Source organism: Cebus imitator, unplaced genomic scaffold, assembly GCF_001604975.1.
Source record: "Cebus imitator isolate Cc_AM_T3 unplaced genomic scaffold, Cebus_imitator-1.0 Scaffold78, whole genome shotgun sequence".
NCBI lineage: Eukaryota > Metazoa > Chordata > Mammalia > Primates > Cebidae > Cebus > Cebus imitator.
Genome location: NW_016107393.1, coordinates 1,504,246 through 1,520,708, shown reverse-complemented (window position 1 = coordinate 1,520,708; position 16,463 = coordinate 1,504,246). Strand labels below are relative to the sequence as shown.

Sequence of the window (16,463 nt, the reverse complement as noted above, 5' to 3'; positions counted from 1 at the left end):
TTTTTTTTGATGGAACATGTGGCTACATAACTTCTGCAAGGAGTCCAGGTACTCTTGGCACTGTTGCTTATTTGTAGCTGAAGCTAGGACGAACACCAAGGAAATGGAGAGCCTTCCCTGGGAATGGAGAAGAAAGGCCTCCAGGATGCAGAGACTTATAGTGGGGAAGGGAATGTGTATGGAACCAACCAGCCGCAGAAATCCACCTGGAAGGTTGGTGGGAAAGAGTGTCAGACTGCTTCCAAGTACTTTTCCCAGTGGATGACGCCTGATTTTTTCTAACCTGGGCTTTCAGTGGTGGAACACACTGCTGTGGCTTGAGGACTCGTTCACAGCAATCTTTTGCAAACTTATATTTACTGGTTTAATAGTTTCTTGAGTGTTTTTTAGTTGACAGTATTCATTTTTGGGGAAAATCAGGATGTTTTTCAGGATTACATATGCTATGCCACATAAGAGGTTATGATATTTCACATTAAATGTGGAGAGGATCAGAATTTGAGAGAGTTGAAAAGTCCATCCATTTCACCTATCAGGACATTGCCCAACTATAGTATCTTGACAGTCTTTCTGTTCTTTGTGATTTTCAGGCAATACCATCAAGTTCCTTTGGCATTCTAAGTAGCAGGTCAATTGGACCTTTTATGATAAGAGTCTTTTTTTAGGTAGGATGATAGTGGCTTAAAAAAACCAACAGGGCTGACTGGGCACAGTGGCTCATGCCTGTAATCCCAGCACTTTGGGAGGCCAAGGCAGGTGGATCACAAAGTCAGGAGTTCAAGACCAGCCTAGCCAACGTGGCAAAACCCCATCTCTACTAAAAATACAAAAAAAAAAAAATAGCTGGGCATGGTGGCGAGTGCCTGTAATCCCAGCTATTGGGGAGGCTGAGGCTGGAGAATCTCTTGAACCCAGGAGGCAGAGTTTGCAGTGAGCAGAGATCACACCACTGCACTCCAGTTTGGGTGACAGTGAGACTCTGTCTCAAAACAAACAAACAAAAAAATCAGCAGGGCCATTTGGATTGCTAGTTTAGACTCACTTATATCTTGCTAAAAGTATAGAGTATGGTGTCTGTTTTTCATATAGATATATTATTTATGAATATTGACCCACCTCCAGCTTGATGGCTGTCATCTGGTATATCTTGCCTATCTATTTAACTGGCAATTCAGTAGCATAATGACTTCTGTCTTTTTGGAGGGCACTTTTGAAGCTATTGTGCTGTATTAGATGGTAACTTCATTGCCCTTAGGAAATTATGCTAATTTTACTGATTTCTAAACTACATTTCTTCATGTCACTTTCTCATGTCATAATAAAACCACTTATAACATATAGAATAAATTCTAAAATCTTTTGTAGTGGTAGTGTGTTTATATCATAATATAATCCATTTCCTATTGAATATGTAGGTGTTTTTCAATTTTTCCTTATCATAAATTCCTAGAAATGAAATTATTAAAGAGTATACAAATTTTAAAAAGACTTAGGTTACTTATTGCTAAATTGTCCTCCATATTTATTGCACTAATTTATATTCTCATCAGAAATGTATAAAAGTAGACATTTCACTGCTCCTTTCAATAAAGCTGGATATTGGCATCTTAATTATTACTATAGTATTTCATGTTAAAATAGAAAATATGTCTTGTCAGGGTTTGAATAAAATTTTTGCTTTAATTTTGCAATTTATTAAGGGATGCGTACATTTAAGTCTTTATTCTGTTTGAAATTAATTTTGATGTCTGATGTGAGAGTGGGATCTAACTTATTTTTCCCAAATATGTAACTAGTTGAATAATCCATAATTTTCTCACTGATTTGAAATAATATTCTTTTGATTAACTAAATACACTAATTTCTGTAGACATTTATTTCCACATATATATATATATATATATATATACATATGTATATATATGCATATATGTGGCTTTCTACTCTCATTCATCAATTTTCCTATTTTTGGAACAGTTTTAATTATTGTTGCTTTGAAATACATTTTAATATCAGGTGATCACCGTATTTTTATCATCATGTTCTCACAAGAAAGTATGACCTAAAATATTTTAAAACAAATTTTTAAAAGAACTGTGTTTTTTAAAATGTTTCAAAACCTAAAAAACTTTAAAAAGCAGACTTTAAAAAATTTGTTTTTCCTTTTATTTATTTATTTATTTTTGAGACAGAGTCTTGCTCAGTTGCCCAGGCTGGAGTACAGTGGTGCATTCTTGGCTCACTGCAACCTCTGCCTCCCGATTCAATTAACTCTCCTGCGTAAGCCTCCTGAGAAGCTGGGATTATAGGTGCCTGCCACCACACCCAGCTAATTTTTGTATTTTTAGTAGAGACAGGGTTTCACCATGTTTGCCAGGTTGGTCTTGACTCCTGAGCTCAGGTGATCTGCTCACCTCGGCTTCCCAAAGTGCTGGGATTATAAGCATGAGCCACTGTGCTCTGTCAAAAATTACTTTTTAATATTAAATTTTTATCAAAGAGGAATTGTAACTTCTGCATAGTAACAATAAAGCCGAAACAAAATATGTAATTAAAATATAACGTATCACTGACACTAGAAATTATGGTATTTACCATAAATGTGGGAAGGATCAGCATCTGATTGAGATAGATAGTTACCTACATAACAGTTACATTTTGGGCCACTTTTTGGGTTATCTCAGTTGTCTTCAGTGAGAACTCCAAAGCTCTCTATTGGAGCTGGTCCCTGCTAGGTTCTATTGAATGAATGAGACCAAGACTCCGGTGACTCACTGTTACATCTGTTCTCCTGACCTGGACCTGGTTTTTCATGTAGCACTGTCTTGACCTTGGCTTGCCCGGCATTCCCTGCTTTCTGACTGTTTGTCTGGCGTCTGAATCACAGCTTCATGCTGATCATTCCCCTGCCCTTATTTGCAGACTGCCTGGCCTTCCTGGTTTCACCTTAGAGCCTCATTTCCCTGATTCATTGCAGTTTTTAGATGGTCTCACTATGCCAGGAAAAAAGGTGCCTTCTTGTTTTCTGACCCTTCCCAGAGCTCTGTCTTCAGGTACTAGCCTTTTCTCAGACATATTCATTATACACGATGAAACTTATAGGGCATGGAGTTGCACATTAACTCCAGGTACAATATATTTGCAGACTTACAGTGTATCTGTAATAGATATCTGTGCTGTCTATGAAAGCAGTTTAAGAATTAATCATTTTCTTTTTTACTACCTCACTTTGGTTTCAACTGTGGTGTGGTTCTTCATTTTCCTGCGTATTTTGCCTTGAGATTTGTATTTTTATTTATTGTAATAAAGAGAAATAATAATAATCATGATGATAAGACAGGACCAAAGAAAAGTGCCAACTGAGGAGAGAAGAACTGAGGGAAATGAGATCAGCAAACAAAGTTTACTTTAGCAACATTACTAAAAAAGGGACAGTGCCCCAAACAACATGGTAATCACAATGACTGTTTTGAAACTTCATGTCAAATTATTTTATGGTGTCTATCAACCACTAATTCTATTTGGAAGACTTAAATAAAGGTATACCCATTAAACATTTAGCAGAGGGAGCTTACCTTTGTGAATGTACAAAATACTCTACTTCCAGGTCCATAAAAGAGTGAAGCTTCAGAAACAATTTTTGGTATTCTTTTTTACTATTTAGAGCTCAATATGGGAAATAATTTGGAGATTCCTTTCATTTTCTGTACAGCAATGACATTCTGCAAATGCACATTAAGAACAACAATGAAAATTTTGCACTTTTTCTCAGCAAAAATCATATTAGGAGGCCTAAAGCATGAGCTATGTAGTTGCCACATGCTACATCTTTGTTTTTATGCAATGTAATCTCAAGCTTTCCATCAATTCAGAACAATTAGTTCTTTTTTCTATGAAGAAGGGAAGAATAATATATTTTGAGTCATTAAAGACTAATCAATTTTCAAAAGCTTTGCCTTCCAAGCATTTTCTGGAAAATAAGTGATGTCTAATGATAAGTCATAAGTCTAAGGAGATGATTTTGTGAATTGGAATTAAATGTGTGTTACTAATTGATGTACCAATAAAAGCAATTTTTTGAACTTCAGAAAATTTGGCAATCTATTGGTTTGAGTTTCAATGGATTATTCATTTTCTATTTTATATTTCCATTAGCTTCTCTACATTACAACTCCATAAGGCATTTGAAAGAGGATGTAGATGAAATATGACACTGACCTTTGAATCTTTTTAAGGGGGAATGGGCTAATGTGATGTTGAAAAAGGTATATGTGTATAATACAGGTATTATATACATGCATATCTTATATCACCTTTTCTCTCTAATTTCTTTTTAATTTTTCTCTATAATCTTCTCAATAATTTACAATGTTAACTTTATAATTTTTGAGTTATATTTTAAAACTCAAAGACAAGGTCATTTGAAAGTGTTATAGCATTAATAGGGACTTTTGTCGTTACATATTTCCTCATCTGTATGTTTTGGAAACAATTACATCAAGTGGACACTCTTAGACTTGAACAGTTTGAGCTTCTTGGCTATGAAGGACCTAAGGTAGATTCAAGATTCTGATTTTTAAAAATCACCCTTGTAGATTAAATGGTGGTCAAGACTAGTTCTTGGCTTAACTATGAGTACTGGTAGATTTTACTATAAAGTATTGGGGACAGAGTTCTTAAATACAGAGGAAATAAAAGAGATCTTAGGCCACCCATCTTTGCCATGAGTCTGGGACCTGGATAAGATTCTCAACTCTGAATCTTGCCTTATCGGGATACTTGAGTGGTTTCACTGAAAAACTAGAAAGATAAGACGGATTTCTTTTTGTTCAAGCCTTCTTGTGTACCTCTAAAGTATGTCTTTTGGGGACCAGCTGGGATTATTGAGCATAGTAAGTATAACTCTTTCTCAAAGAGATGAAAGCTGACTACAGAGGTTGCTTTTTACAGCCTTTGCAGGTCTTGAAGGTGGGAATCCATTTTCTGGGTGTGCTTTGTGGCACCATATTCAGCTCAGAAACTTGCAGATGGGGTTGCAAGTGCAAGATCCTGGGTCAGAGATGTATCCAATTACTGTTCTCTATGAAGGGGGCACAGATCAATTCCTTTGCTGAGAGGTAAAAATTGCTTTTGGCCTTGTGACTTTGTCTTTTTAAAGGTTAAAAATCATAGATTCGTGTCATATACAAAAGACAAGATTTCTGCACTTTTCAAGATCAGTTGTACTTAAAATATCTGAGGTAGAAAAAATATTATGACATAAAAATACTCAAAGCAATAAGAGTCTACTAAAGCCATAACAAGCTCATTCCAGATTTTAACAACCTTACTTTACCTTAATTTATTAGAATTCTCTCCTGTTGTAGATCATTTCTTGTTCTTTTGTCCTAAGGGAGATGAATAAAAATTGGGCACCATTCTCCATGTGATATTTTATTATAATCCTTGAGGCATTTGTTAGTTTCCTATTCAAGTTTCCATTTTTAGAAATATATAAGCACGTTTTTGCCTTCTTACTAGTCCTGTTTCCTCCTTACCAGGTCTTCTGTGAAGCTTTGCTGGTGATCATGGTGACCTTCTGAAGATCCTGTGCTTAAAAGTTATTAGACAAAATTGCCATCCTTATTTAGACAATTTTTACTTTCAATACCAAGTCTTTTTCCTGAAATTAAAAAAAATGGTCTGTGTCTGCATCTACATCTAAATCTATCAAACTGCTTTTTGACCACATGGATGACTCACAGTCAGCTAAACCTTGAGATGTCCACAAGGAAACTCATATTCTCCAGAATCTGTTCCTCACCCAGTGAATCATCCCACCATCTACCCAGGCACCTACACCAGAAATATGAGGGAGAATTGCTTGAACCCGGGAGGCGGAGGTGTCTGTGAACCAAGATTGAGCCACTGCACTCCACCCTGGGCAACAGAGGGAGGCTCTCTCAAAAAACTAATAGTAAATAAAGACTCCTGTTTTTGTGATATTGGAGACACCACAGACTTAATCAGAGGGCCAGCAGGCAGCCAGTTGCAGTGTTTGTTTGATCTTGAGGCTATCACCTTATCCACAGCCAGTTTCCCTAAGCCCTTAGATAAAATCCACAGCATAGCATAGCATAGGCAGCAGTGCTTTGTTTTTGTCTTTTAAGCCTTCTTTAACAGGGGTGTACAGAAGGCATAGGAAGAAGCCTCACACCAACCCCTGGCTTGACATAGTTTGTCATCAGCCTGGATCCAGTTTATCATCTACCTTGGAGCATTTTTAGTCTCAGTTACCCTCTCAGGAGCGAATCTTTTTTTTTTTTTTCCTTCCACCTTCCTTTTTATCCCTCCTTCCTTTCTCTCTCTCCCTCCTTCCATCCATTCCTTCCTTTCTTCCTCCCTTCCTTGAAAATAAGTTGAAAGTATTGTGTTATTTCACTCCCTAAATACTCTGCATGTATATCCTAAGAATAAGGACATTCTCCTACATAATTACAACACCATTATCATAACTAAGAAAGTTTATAATGATACAATTATATGACTTAACTTTCTCCAATTGTCCCTCCAAAAATATCCTTTGTGGAATTTTTAGAATTTCTAGTAAAGGATCACATATTTTATTTCAATTTCAGGTCTCTTAAGTCTTCTTTAAACTGGTATAACTTCCATGGTTTAACTTTATTTTTATTAAAAAACTTTTTTTTTTTTTGTCTCTCATGATCTTGACATTTTTTAAGTATCCAAGGTTAGGTTTCTGAAAGAATGACTGATGACCTCTATGTTTCTTAATTTTCATTTCCTGAATGATTAGATTCATGTTACACATTTGACAAGAACACTCTGTATTCTTGGTGATGTTGTGTCCTTCTCATTATTATATCAGGAGGCACATAGTGTTAATTTTTCTTCTTAACAGTGATGCTAAGTTTACTTGTTTGAGGTAGTGTTCACCAGATTTATTTACTACAAAGATACCTTTTACAAGGAATCTTTGGGTGTGGCGCTTTGAGATTGTATGACTATCCTGTTTAAGTTAAATTGCTTTTCACCTAATAGTATTAGCATGTTTAATGACCCATGCTTGTAAACATAATTATTTTGGCAGTCAGAAAATATATATTATATAATTTTATTATTTATTTTATATATTTTAGCTGGCATTCTATAGAGAAGTCTCATCTCCTCATACCCCACACCTTTTTGGGAGGATTTTGAAATATCATTATGTACTCATAGATTCTTTTTTCACAGGATCATTTTGACCAGAAATAAAGTAGTTCTATTTTGAACATTTTTTTACAGTGTTTAGTATATATTTCTCATGTATGTTTATTATATGACATTTCTTATCATGTCTTTTTGAAATAACATATTTTCATAAATCACATACTATAGGCTTTCCTTAAAACACTTTTCCCAGTTTTGATATGTTGTAGTTGGGTTAAAGTCTGTCTCTTCATTTACTATGGCAAATAACTATGGTGTTGACTTATTTGATTTATGTTCCTTTGGTGAATTAAAAATGAAGTCAAGTCTGTTATTGTAATTAAAAATTCATGGGATTAAGTTCCCAGTGATAAGGTATCATATGCAGAAATAAGCCTCTCTCTTCTTCTCCCTGACAGCAGTGCACATGCAGTTAATGCTTTCTTTGTCTTATTTTTAGGATCGACGATTCAATGATGAAATTGACAAACTAACTGGATACAAGACAAAATCATTATTGTGCATGCCCATCCGAAGCAGCGATGGTGAGATTATTGGTGTGGCCCAAGCGATTAATAAGATTCCTGAGGGTGCTCCATTTACCGAAGATGATGAAAAAGTAAGATTTTATGCCTTTTGTGACTTGCACTTTCCTTTTTAGTCATTGATTGCTCTTCTCCTTTAAAAGCGAGGAATTATGTGAATAGCTGGTAGATTAGCCCATTCATGGATCAAAGAGCTTTTTCTTATGGTATACAAAATGAAATGGGAGTTTTTCGATATTTCATAGAATGTGGTATAATCGAAAATAATTGCTTCATCTTTTTTGTAGCTTGCTTTTCATTATAAGCCTCGGTAGTATTGTTGTTATTCCCTGGTCTTTATCTTCCTTATAAGTAAGATTTTTAATTGAGGATCACAACACCACCACACATGGCCTAAGGGAAGATAGAAAATATAGGAAGATTGCTGTGTTTCAGAAATTCAGCACTTTCTCCTGTATTTTTATAACTACAACGAAGAATTGTATTCTCAGTTCTTATATAAAAATCTCAATAAAAATAAATGTTATTTGTTATTCCAAATTGCTAATAAAAAGAACATTACTTTTGTCCCTGAAGAGTAATTGACCTTAGTGGAAGTAATGTACTTTTCACTCTGAAATTTTAAGTTCTTTCGCTAGTAGTTTATTTACCAGCTTATATTAAAAGAGAGAGTCCTCAACTGAAGTCCTGGCTTTGAAGCTCCTACCTTTATATTAAATAAAATTGGGTTGAATATTTATAAAATTTGTGCTAAAAGCAAATCTCAAATTAGTTTGTTTAAGTTTGATAACTCTTATATTCCTATTTAATTAAAAAACACTTTATAATTTAACTTTCGGGATGTGGGTTTGTTGTTTGCCAATGCTAATTACAAATGCATTAAATTAATGCAAATGTTCTGGCACAGAAGGTCAACATGAAATATGATTGTAAGGAAATAAGTAGGTTTTTAAGTGAGGGGAGTTCTTGATTGAGGTCATTTTTATAGAGGAATTGAGATGCCCCAAATCTTCATAAAGGTTTATAAATTCACGGAGCATGATAAGATCTCAAAAGATTTCTTATAATGCAGTAAACTGCCGTGGGGTACGATGCACTTGTGTTGGGATCGTAGAGGGAACAAAGATAAATCCCAATCATGTTATGTCATCCAGGAGCTACAAGAGGCAGGAGGCAAGAATTATCAGCCAGATGTTTTCAGACAGGCTGGGAGCACATAGGAAAGAGGTTTGTTCTCACTTGGATCTGAAGAGGCTTCTTGGAAGAGGCGATACTTAATCTGTCCTCTGAAGTGAAAATAGGCCTTCATCAGGCAGAATTGGATGAGAAGGAGAGGACGTTTAGAAGTGAATATAAATGTAGGCCATCTCATTCACAATACAGATATTTCCATGGAATGTACAGATAAAACAGAAATTTCATGTTGTGCATTTTGTATCGTAGATGGCAGAGTCCTGAGATGATGTGCCTCTTATACAGATTTAGATAGAAGGATTTGGATTTTGTGTATTTCCGAACATAACCACTACATACCCTTGCCATCCCCTGGACAGTTTAGTTTATACACAGATGGTAGTCCTGTCTTTGCTCTACTGCCTTCATTTAAAAGGAACTCATTATATATTTAGTTCTTATCTTTGGTTCCATTTATGTTAGATTTGTTTTCTGAATTTTTCTCAGTGGACTTATACCTGTGAGATAGAGCTTCATGAGCTGTGAATAATTTAAAGGGAAAATTTGCACAAAACTTTGTAGCTATCTTGAACAGCATCTTCCAAATAAGGGAAGACACCAAGGCATAATGGCTGCACTGGCCATGTGGTGAGTCTATCTGGGTTGAAATTACATCTCTGCCATGGCCTGAGTAACTTTGGGCAAGTTACCTAACTTCTCTGGGCCACAATATTCTCCTCTTAGAAGAAGGGTGATAATAACACTTATCTCACAGGCTGTAGGGAGATTAAATGATAGACTCCGGGGAAAGAACTTGGAAAAGAACCAGCACTTACTAAGTTCTCGTGAGTGATTAGCTTTTCCTGACAGCACGTGAATACATGTGAAGCATCATATGTATCTCAGTCAAGTCTCAGTTTAAAAATTACTCTTGTCTAATTTAAGTCTATACATTCTTATTAAGTGGACCTCCCAGGTTGCTGAATGGTGGTGCTGAAAGTGTGGCTCACCCAGAGAAGGATCAGAAGCTCTGCACCCCCTCCCGTATAGCTTGCCCTGAGTATCTCTTCCATATGGCTGTTTCTGAGTTACAACCTTTTATAATACACTAGTATTCTATATGAGAGATTGGATATACAAATGGACAATGACCAGTCCATGCAATGATAGACCCACATTCTGTTCAGCAGGCAGTTTAGAAGGCTAAATCGAGTCTCTGCAGCAATCAGTCCAGCATAGCCAGGATTTGGTCAGTGACTACCACCTTTCCTATTTTTTTTTTGCTCCTGTCATGCCCTCCACCCCTGCAAACTTTCAGCTCACAGCCACTGAGAGACAAGCCAAATATATTCCTTGAACTCATTACCAAAATGCTGTGTTTCTAGTTACCCTGCCTTCAGCTTCTCCATGCCAACAGCCTCCAATCAGAACATACCTAAACTCTTCTCTTTTTTTCACCATAAAAGTTGTGCACTGCCCTTCGAGTCTTCCAAATGCGAGTTATGGTCTAGGATGACTTCCTTATTATAGCACAATCTGAATAAATAGCCTCTGTTGGTCCTCATTTAAAGACAGATTTTTATTAAAAGCAATCTACATGCCAGTTGCTCCTCCTGTGTTGGGGTTTCTCCAATTAAAAGGGGGATATATTTCTTTATAAGTTCATAAATCTCTTGCCTTATTATTAATGCACATACTCTTTTACTTGGTTTTACAAGGTTATCCTTATATGTACCAGTTTGCATTCTACTTTTTAACCCAGTTATTTCTTACATATGCATCCACATATGAATATATTCTACATTTGTCATCTTGGGAGATCGTGAAATTTTCTTTTCTTTTTGTATCGAGCCTAGTTTTTTAGTCACTGTCCTATTACTGAGAATTTGGATTTTTCCCCGTTTTTCACTAATACAAATAGCCCCTGAACGAACATCTTGAAGAAATTACCTTTTTCTTTTGTGTTATTTCCTTGAGGGTATATTCCAAAGACTGAAATTATGAGTCAAAGGGCGAGAAAAGTTTTATAGCTCTCATTCCATGTTATAGATAGCCTTTGGAAATATTGGACCCATTTACAATGGGAGCAGTATGCTTATAACTAATTTCTCAGAGCTGTGCCAACTTCGTTCAATTCACATTTTAAAACTCAAATTAGTTTTCCTTGTTCAGCCAAGCAGCCTTCAGAAAACCTTCTCCCACGTTCAACAGCATAAACTGTAGCAACCAAAGTAATTTCAGCATTGCTCACAAGTAAGAAACCAAGGAAGCAAAAAGGAAGCCATGTCGTGACAGGCTCGAGTCAGAAAGTCTCCAAGGCAGGTTCAAGTCTTGGCTCTGCTGCTTATTAATTGACTGACCTTCAGCAAGTGACTGCACCTCTCTAAGCCTCAGAACCTCCATCCCAGGGTTGTTGTGTGAAGTAAAATAGATAATAGATGTAAAGTGCTTAGGGTAGCACTTATTATCAATAAATGAGCCTCATGAAAGTTCACCATATATTTCAAATCCAGACGAAAGTAATTTGAACCCTGTTCATAATTTTACTTTATACACATAACTGCCATGTCATCATTCACATGGGTAGTGGTAAATTTGTTGCACATTAGCATAATATGATTTGTATGTCCTGATATCTTAAAATGTCAGCGTCTAGAGACTATAAGTTATGTTCTGTATAATTTTAAAACATTTTGTAATATGGAACTCAGTAAATCATTTGAGATAAATTAAAAATTAAATTTGGTATACTAATTTCTGGGCTATTTATGTACCTAACATAGTTGTGCATAGACCATATTATGTTTCTTGAAAATTTTATACCTATAATTCAGCGGCTGTGCTATATCATGTAATATATATATTCTGTAATAGAAGAGACTGGAAAGATCACCAAGTCTATTACCTGCCACCTTTTCCCTCATCCAGTGCAGGAAACTTTACCTGACAGATAGTCATCCAGCCTCTGCCTAAAAAAGCTTCCCTTTTAATGACTTTAAAATCCTCATGCACTTCAAAGTTCTTGGATAATCAGCAATAATTTTATCAGCAGTGGTGAGCATTTCTATGAAATATAGTCTACTACATGCACATATTAATAATTTAAGTTCCATACTGACAAATTACTAGTTTGGTAATTCACACTGGAAGTACACACAAAGGCTGACCATGCAGGAAAGATGATTGGAATTTTCTGGTTTACTTCATGGGTTTCAAACAAATGTTCGTATTTTTCAGCAATATATATAAGCTAGCTGATTTAGGTGGTATGACTAGATTCTTTGCATTCAATTAAGTCATTACTTTATTATCTCTGGGTGAGTGAAGAAAGGTATTATTTTGAAGAATAAAATAATGATACCTCGATAGGAGCAAATATTTGTGATATATTAAGATGCATGGGCACGCCAGCATGAACCTGGGAAATGAAAATGAGCAAGGGCTCTTATCTGTCCTCCCAGATTCCTATACCTCTGCCTTAAAAGTGTCATTTCATATTGCAGTGTTCCATAAAGTATGATATGTTTATTACAGGTCCTTTGCAACAACCAACATATTAGCAGTTGTGGCTTGACATTCTTCTTTGGCTAACCTCTGTAGGTTTCTTTAGCACTGGTCATCTCTCTTCAGCTCATGATTTAGAGTGTTTGGTTACCCTGCTGCTCTCCTTTATGCCGACATGTTCCGCCACCCCATAGAGCTGGGGTGCAGCCAACTTGAGCTTGGTTGCTGAGGGACTGGCTATGTTCCAGGAGCTTGTTACTGATGATGCTGCCCTGCCAACTGGTGTTGAGGACGGTGCATGAATGATGCTAATGAGTCTGTAGAAGCTGGAGTTTTGTTATCAGCAACAGTCCTGAGACTCACAGTCAGATAATAGGAAGAATTTTATAAGCTCCTGGCCTTACATTTCTAATACTGTAAGGAGAATGTTTAGGATTCATGAGATGTCAAGGGTGCACAAGTTATTTAAGTTTACTGTAGTGAGGAGGGGGATGTTGACTGCATTATGCTGAGAAGGGGCAACAGCTTGGTGGCCCCAAACGACTGAATGCAACTCACATGTGTATGACTTGCATGGGCTTTGACTGGCATAGAACTGATTTTTTTTTAAAAAATCGGATTACCTTTAGACATGACTGCCAGCTATAAGTACTACTATAATAGCCAACCCTCAAACAACTAATTAGCTTAAAGTCAATTTCATGGGAGCAAAGACAGATTTCTTCTGTCATCTTATGAATAGTTTCTACAAAAGGTACTTTTCAAAGGTACTTTTTGAATAGTTATTTTTTAAAAACTTGGTTATATACATGAATGGTGGTATTACAACAATACCGCAACAATACCACAATAGTAGTATTGCAAAACTCTGCCAGGCAAGTTTTTATGTTTTATATTAATTCTCCATTGTCTTTATGAAAGACACACAAATGCTAAAAAAAAAAAAAAAAAGAAATGAATTAACTAATGATTAAAAATACGTTTTGTGTTCTCATTTCATTTTTTTTTTTTCCTTTTCTGCCTACATTCCAACTAAGTTAGATTTTTGAACCTGTTGAAACAAAACTAAAATTAAGGCCGGGTGCAGTGACTCATGCCTGTAATCCCAGCACTTTGGGAGGCTGAGGCAGGTGGATCATGAGGCCAGGAGTTCAAGACCAGTTGAATTTTGACTAATATTTATTGAGAAAATATATAATGATCAAATATTAAGAAATTTAAGGAAATCAGTAACACAATAATTGAATAAAGGATGATATCTACAGAGTATATTTTTAAATATCAGATGCAGATAATGCTTGGTATGCATGTAGGTTTACAGGCCCCTTGCAGCAGAAATTCCAATGTCTTCTTGATGGCTAATATACTGGCATTTGTAACTTCCCACTTCCCTAGCTCCTCTTTTTATGTTTCTAAGAATTACCAAGGAAATGATAAATGCTTAGTTGCAACACCCTCCTTTCCATCTCTTTCCACATACTCTGCGGATCTAGGTAAGATAGTTTTCAGTTATCAGGAACATGAAAAATAAATGAACTCAGTAAGTTAAAGGGCTGTTACTGTTACAATACTAAATGTGGAGGACTTGGCATGATCATTGATCTGCATACTGTTTTTAATAGCTATACAGTGTTCCATTTCTGTGAAAGAACTATTCATTCATTCACTCTTTATTGAGTTCTACTTAGTAGAGAGTATTATCTTTGAGACATGGTTCCAAATGCTGAAGTTAAATTGATGAATTAGGCAGACAAAAGTTCTTGCCCTCTCAGAGTTTACGTTCCAGTGATAAAAACAGACAACAAGTGAAGCAAATATATAAGTATATAATCTAATTTCAAGTAGTGATTAGATACATGACTTTTTTAAGAGATGGGGCTCACTGTGGTGCCCAGGCTTGTCTTGAATTCTTGGGCTCAAGCAGTCCTCCCACCTCAGCCTCCCAGAGTGCTGGGATTATAAGTATGAGCCACCATGTCTGGCCAGGATACATAATTTTTTTAATTTAGATCATTAAATTTTTTTCTGTAGCTTTTATTTATATGAATGTGGTTAATTGGTCTAGGTAATATCAGAAGGGCTAGCAGTAAAGTAGGATCTTTCACTAGGAAGCAAGATTCGATCTAGAGCTGTCACTCAAATACCTATGATAAATTGTGACTGACTCTTCAAGAGAATCTTTCTTTTTTTTTTTTCCTTTACTCCAGTTGTTCAGGTAAAGTGTGAATACCTGGAGTAAAGGGGACTCAACTCAGTTACTGAGTTCATTTATTTTTCATGTTCCTGATAACTGCAAACTACCTTACCTAGAGCCTTCAGAGTATATGGAAACCCCTCTAGGCTGCCTTAGGCACTAAAATTTGAAGTACAAGAAAGTATTGTCTTATTAATATGTTCACCCTAAGTAACTTTTTGTGGTATTTTCTTATGAGTATTAAGTTGTAATCACAATTTCACTTTGCCATCCCCTGAACTGGGGAATTTAAGAGACTGGATGATAGTAATCTGACATAGCCAGGCTGTAGATATGTATCATAATGCTGAACAGATAGGACTCTGGCACATCTAGGAGGAAAAGTTTGGGGGCTAAGGAGAGCTCAGTGTGTTCTGATACTAAGGGACCGATAAATCCATAGCTCTTAATGCTGTCAGGACTTGAAACAGTATTTTAGTTAAGCTACTTCTGAAAGTGCAAAATGACAAAGAACTGTCTTATAAACTCTTCTCTGATTTATTCAGGATTTGGACAGGAGAGAATGATTTGTAATTGTAGATTAGAAATAAACTTGTTGGCAGGTAAAAATTGTTATTAAATAACTAGAATGGGATGTGGTATTCTTATTTACTGGAGATTTCAAATTAAGATGTATAATCGTCTTCTTTGAATAACTAGTTTAGTGTTATCTGAATAAAACAACAAGGTTGCTTGTTTTCATCTTAGAATGTTGAAATACTTGAATTGGAATTTTTATAAATTAAATTCCTTTCTGACAAAAAGTAAAATTTAGTAGAATCCAAGTATATTTGTCTATCTTTGAACTGAGCATCTTTGCCTTTCTTGAATTTTTATCCTTTTCTTTGATGATAAGATTATTTCCTAATTTTAAAAGTAATATAAGCTTATTATAGAAAACTTGAAAAATACAAAAAGGAAAGGAAAAATTAGTATCACCCATAATCCTAACTTTCAGAGATAGTGCTGTTAACATTCTTTGTTTATTTACCTATATTTATTCATTTTTACCCATAAATAAAGGTATGTTTTAAACATTTATGTAAAGTAGTATAAACAGTATTTTATTATGCTTTAAATAATTCTTCAAAGTTATAATTTACATGTTTGCATTATTTTCTACCATGTAATTATACAATAGTTTATTTGACCATTTTATTTCTTAACATTTAGGTTGTTTCCAAAATCATGCTCTCATAAAAATTCCAAATAATGACATCTTTACGAATAAGTCTTGGACTATGTCTTACAATAGATGTTAGGTTGAACTATTAAATTGCTGTTTTATAAATAAATGGGAAAAATAAATAAATAAATAAATTGCTGTTTTGTAGGTCAAAAATGATCCGAGATCTGCAGTTTCACATGGTTCAAACTAATGCTGAGGATTACTGGGTCAAGGGATTTAGACATTAATTCTTTAAACGGTGTTACTGGGATATAATTCACATACCATACAATACACCATTTAATTCAATGGCTTTTCGTATATTTGCAGAGTTGTGTAAACCATCACTACACTCAATTTTAGAACATTTTCATCACCCTAAAAGAAACCCTATACCCACTAGCGTCACTCCCCATTTCTCCAGCTCTCCTACTCCTAGTATCAGTGTAGGAATGGTAACTTCTAGTCTACCTTCTGTTTCTGTGGGTTTGCCAGTTTGGGACAATCATATCAATAGAGCCATATAATATGTAATCCTTGGTGACTGACTTCTTTCCCTTAGCACAACATTTTCAAGATTCATCCATGTTGTAGCATGTATCAGTACTTCATTTTTTTTTTTTTTTTTAGACGGAGTTTCGCTCTTGTT

The 16,463-nt window shown here is 35.4% G+C and overlaps 2 protein-coding genes across 2 annotated transcripts in view; one reads left to right on the top strand and one right to left on the bottom strand.

The window, feature by feature from the left end:
- RBM45 (RNA binding motif protein 45) overlaps window positions 1-16,463 on the bottom strand; it is a 474,379-nt gene that overhangs the window by 95,350 nt on the left and 362,566 nt on the right. The window lies entirely within an intron of this gene.
- The window catches only part of PDE11A (phosphodiesterase 11A), a 398,839-nt gene that overhangs the window by 36,932 nt on the left and 345,444 nt on the right, over window positions 1-16,463 (top strand). The window contains exon 2 of the mRNA XM_017532656.2: window positions 7,652-7,810. Coding sequence (XP_017388145.1) covers window positions 7,652-7,810 — 159 coding nt within the window. The remainder of the gene's footprint in view (window positions 1-7,651; window positions 7,811-16,463) is intronic.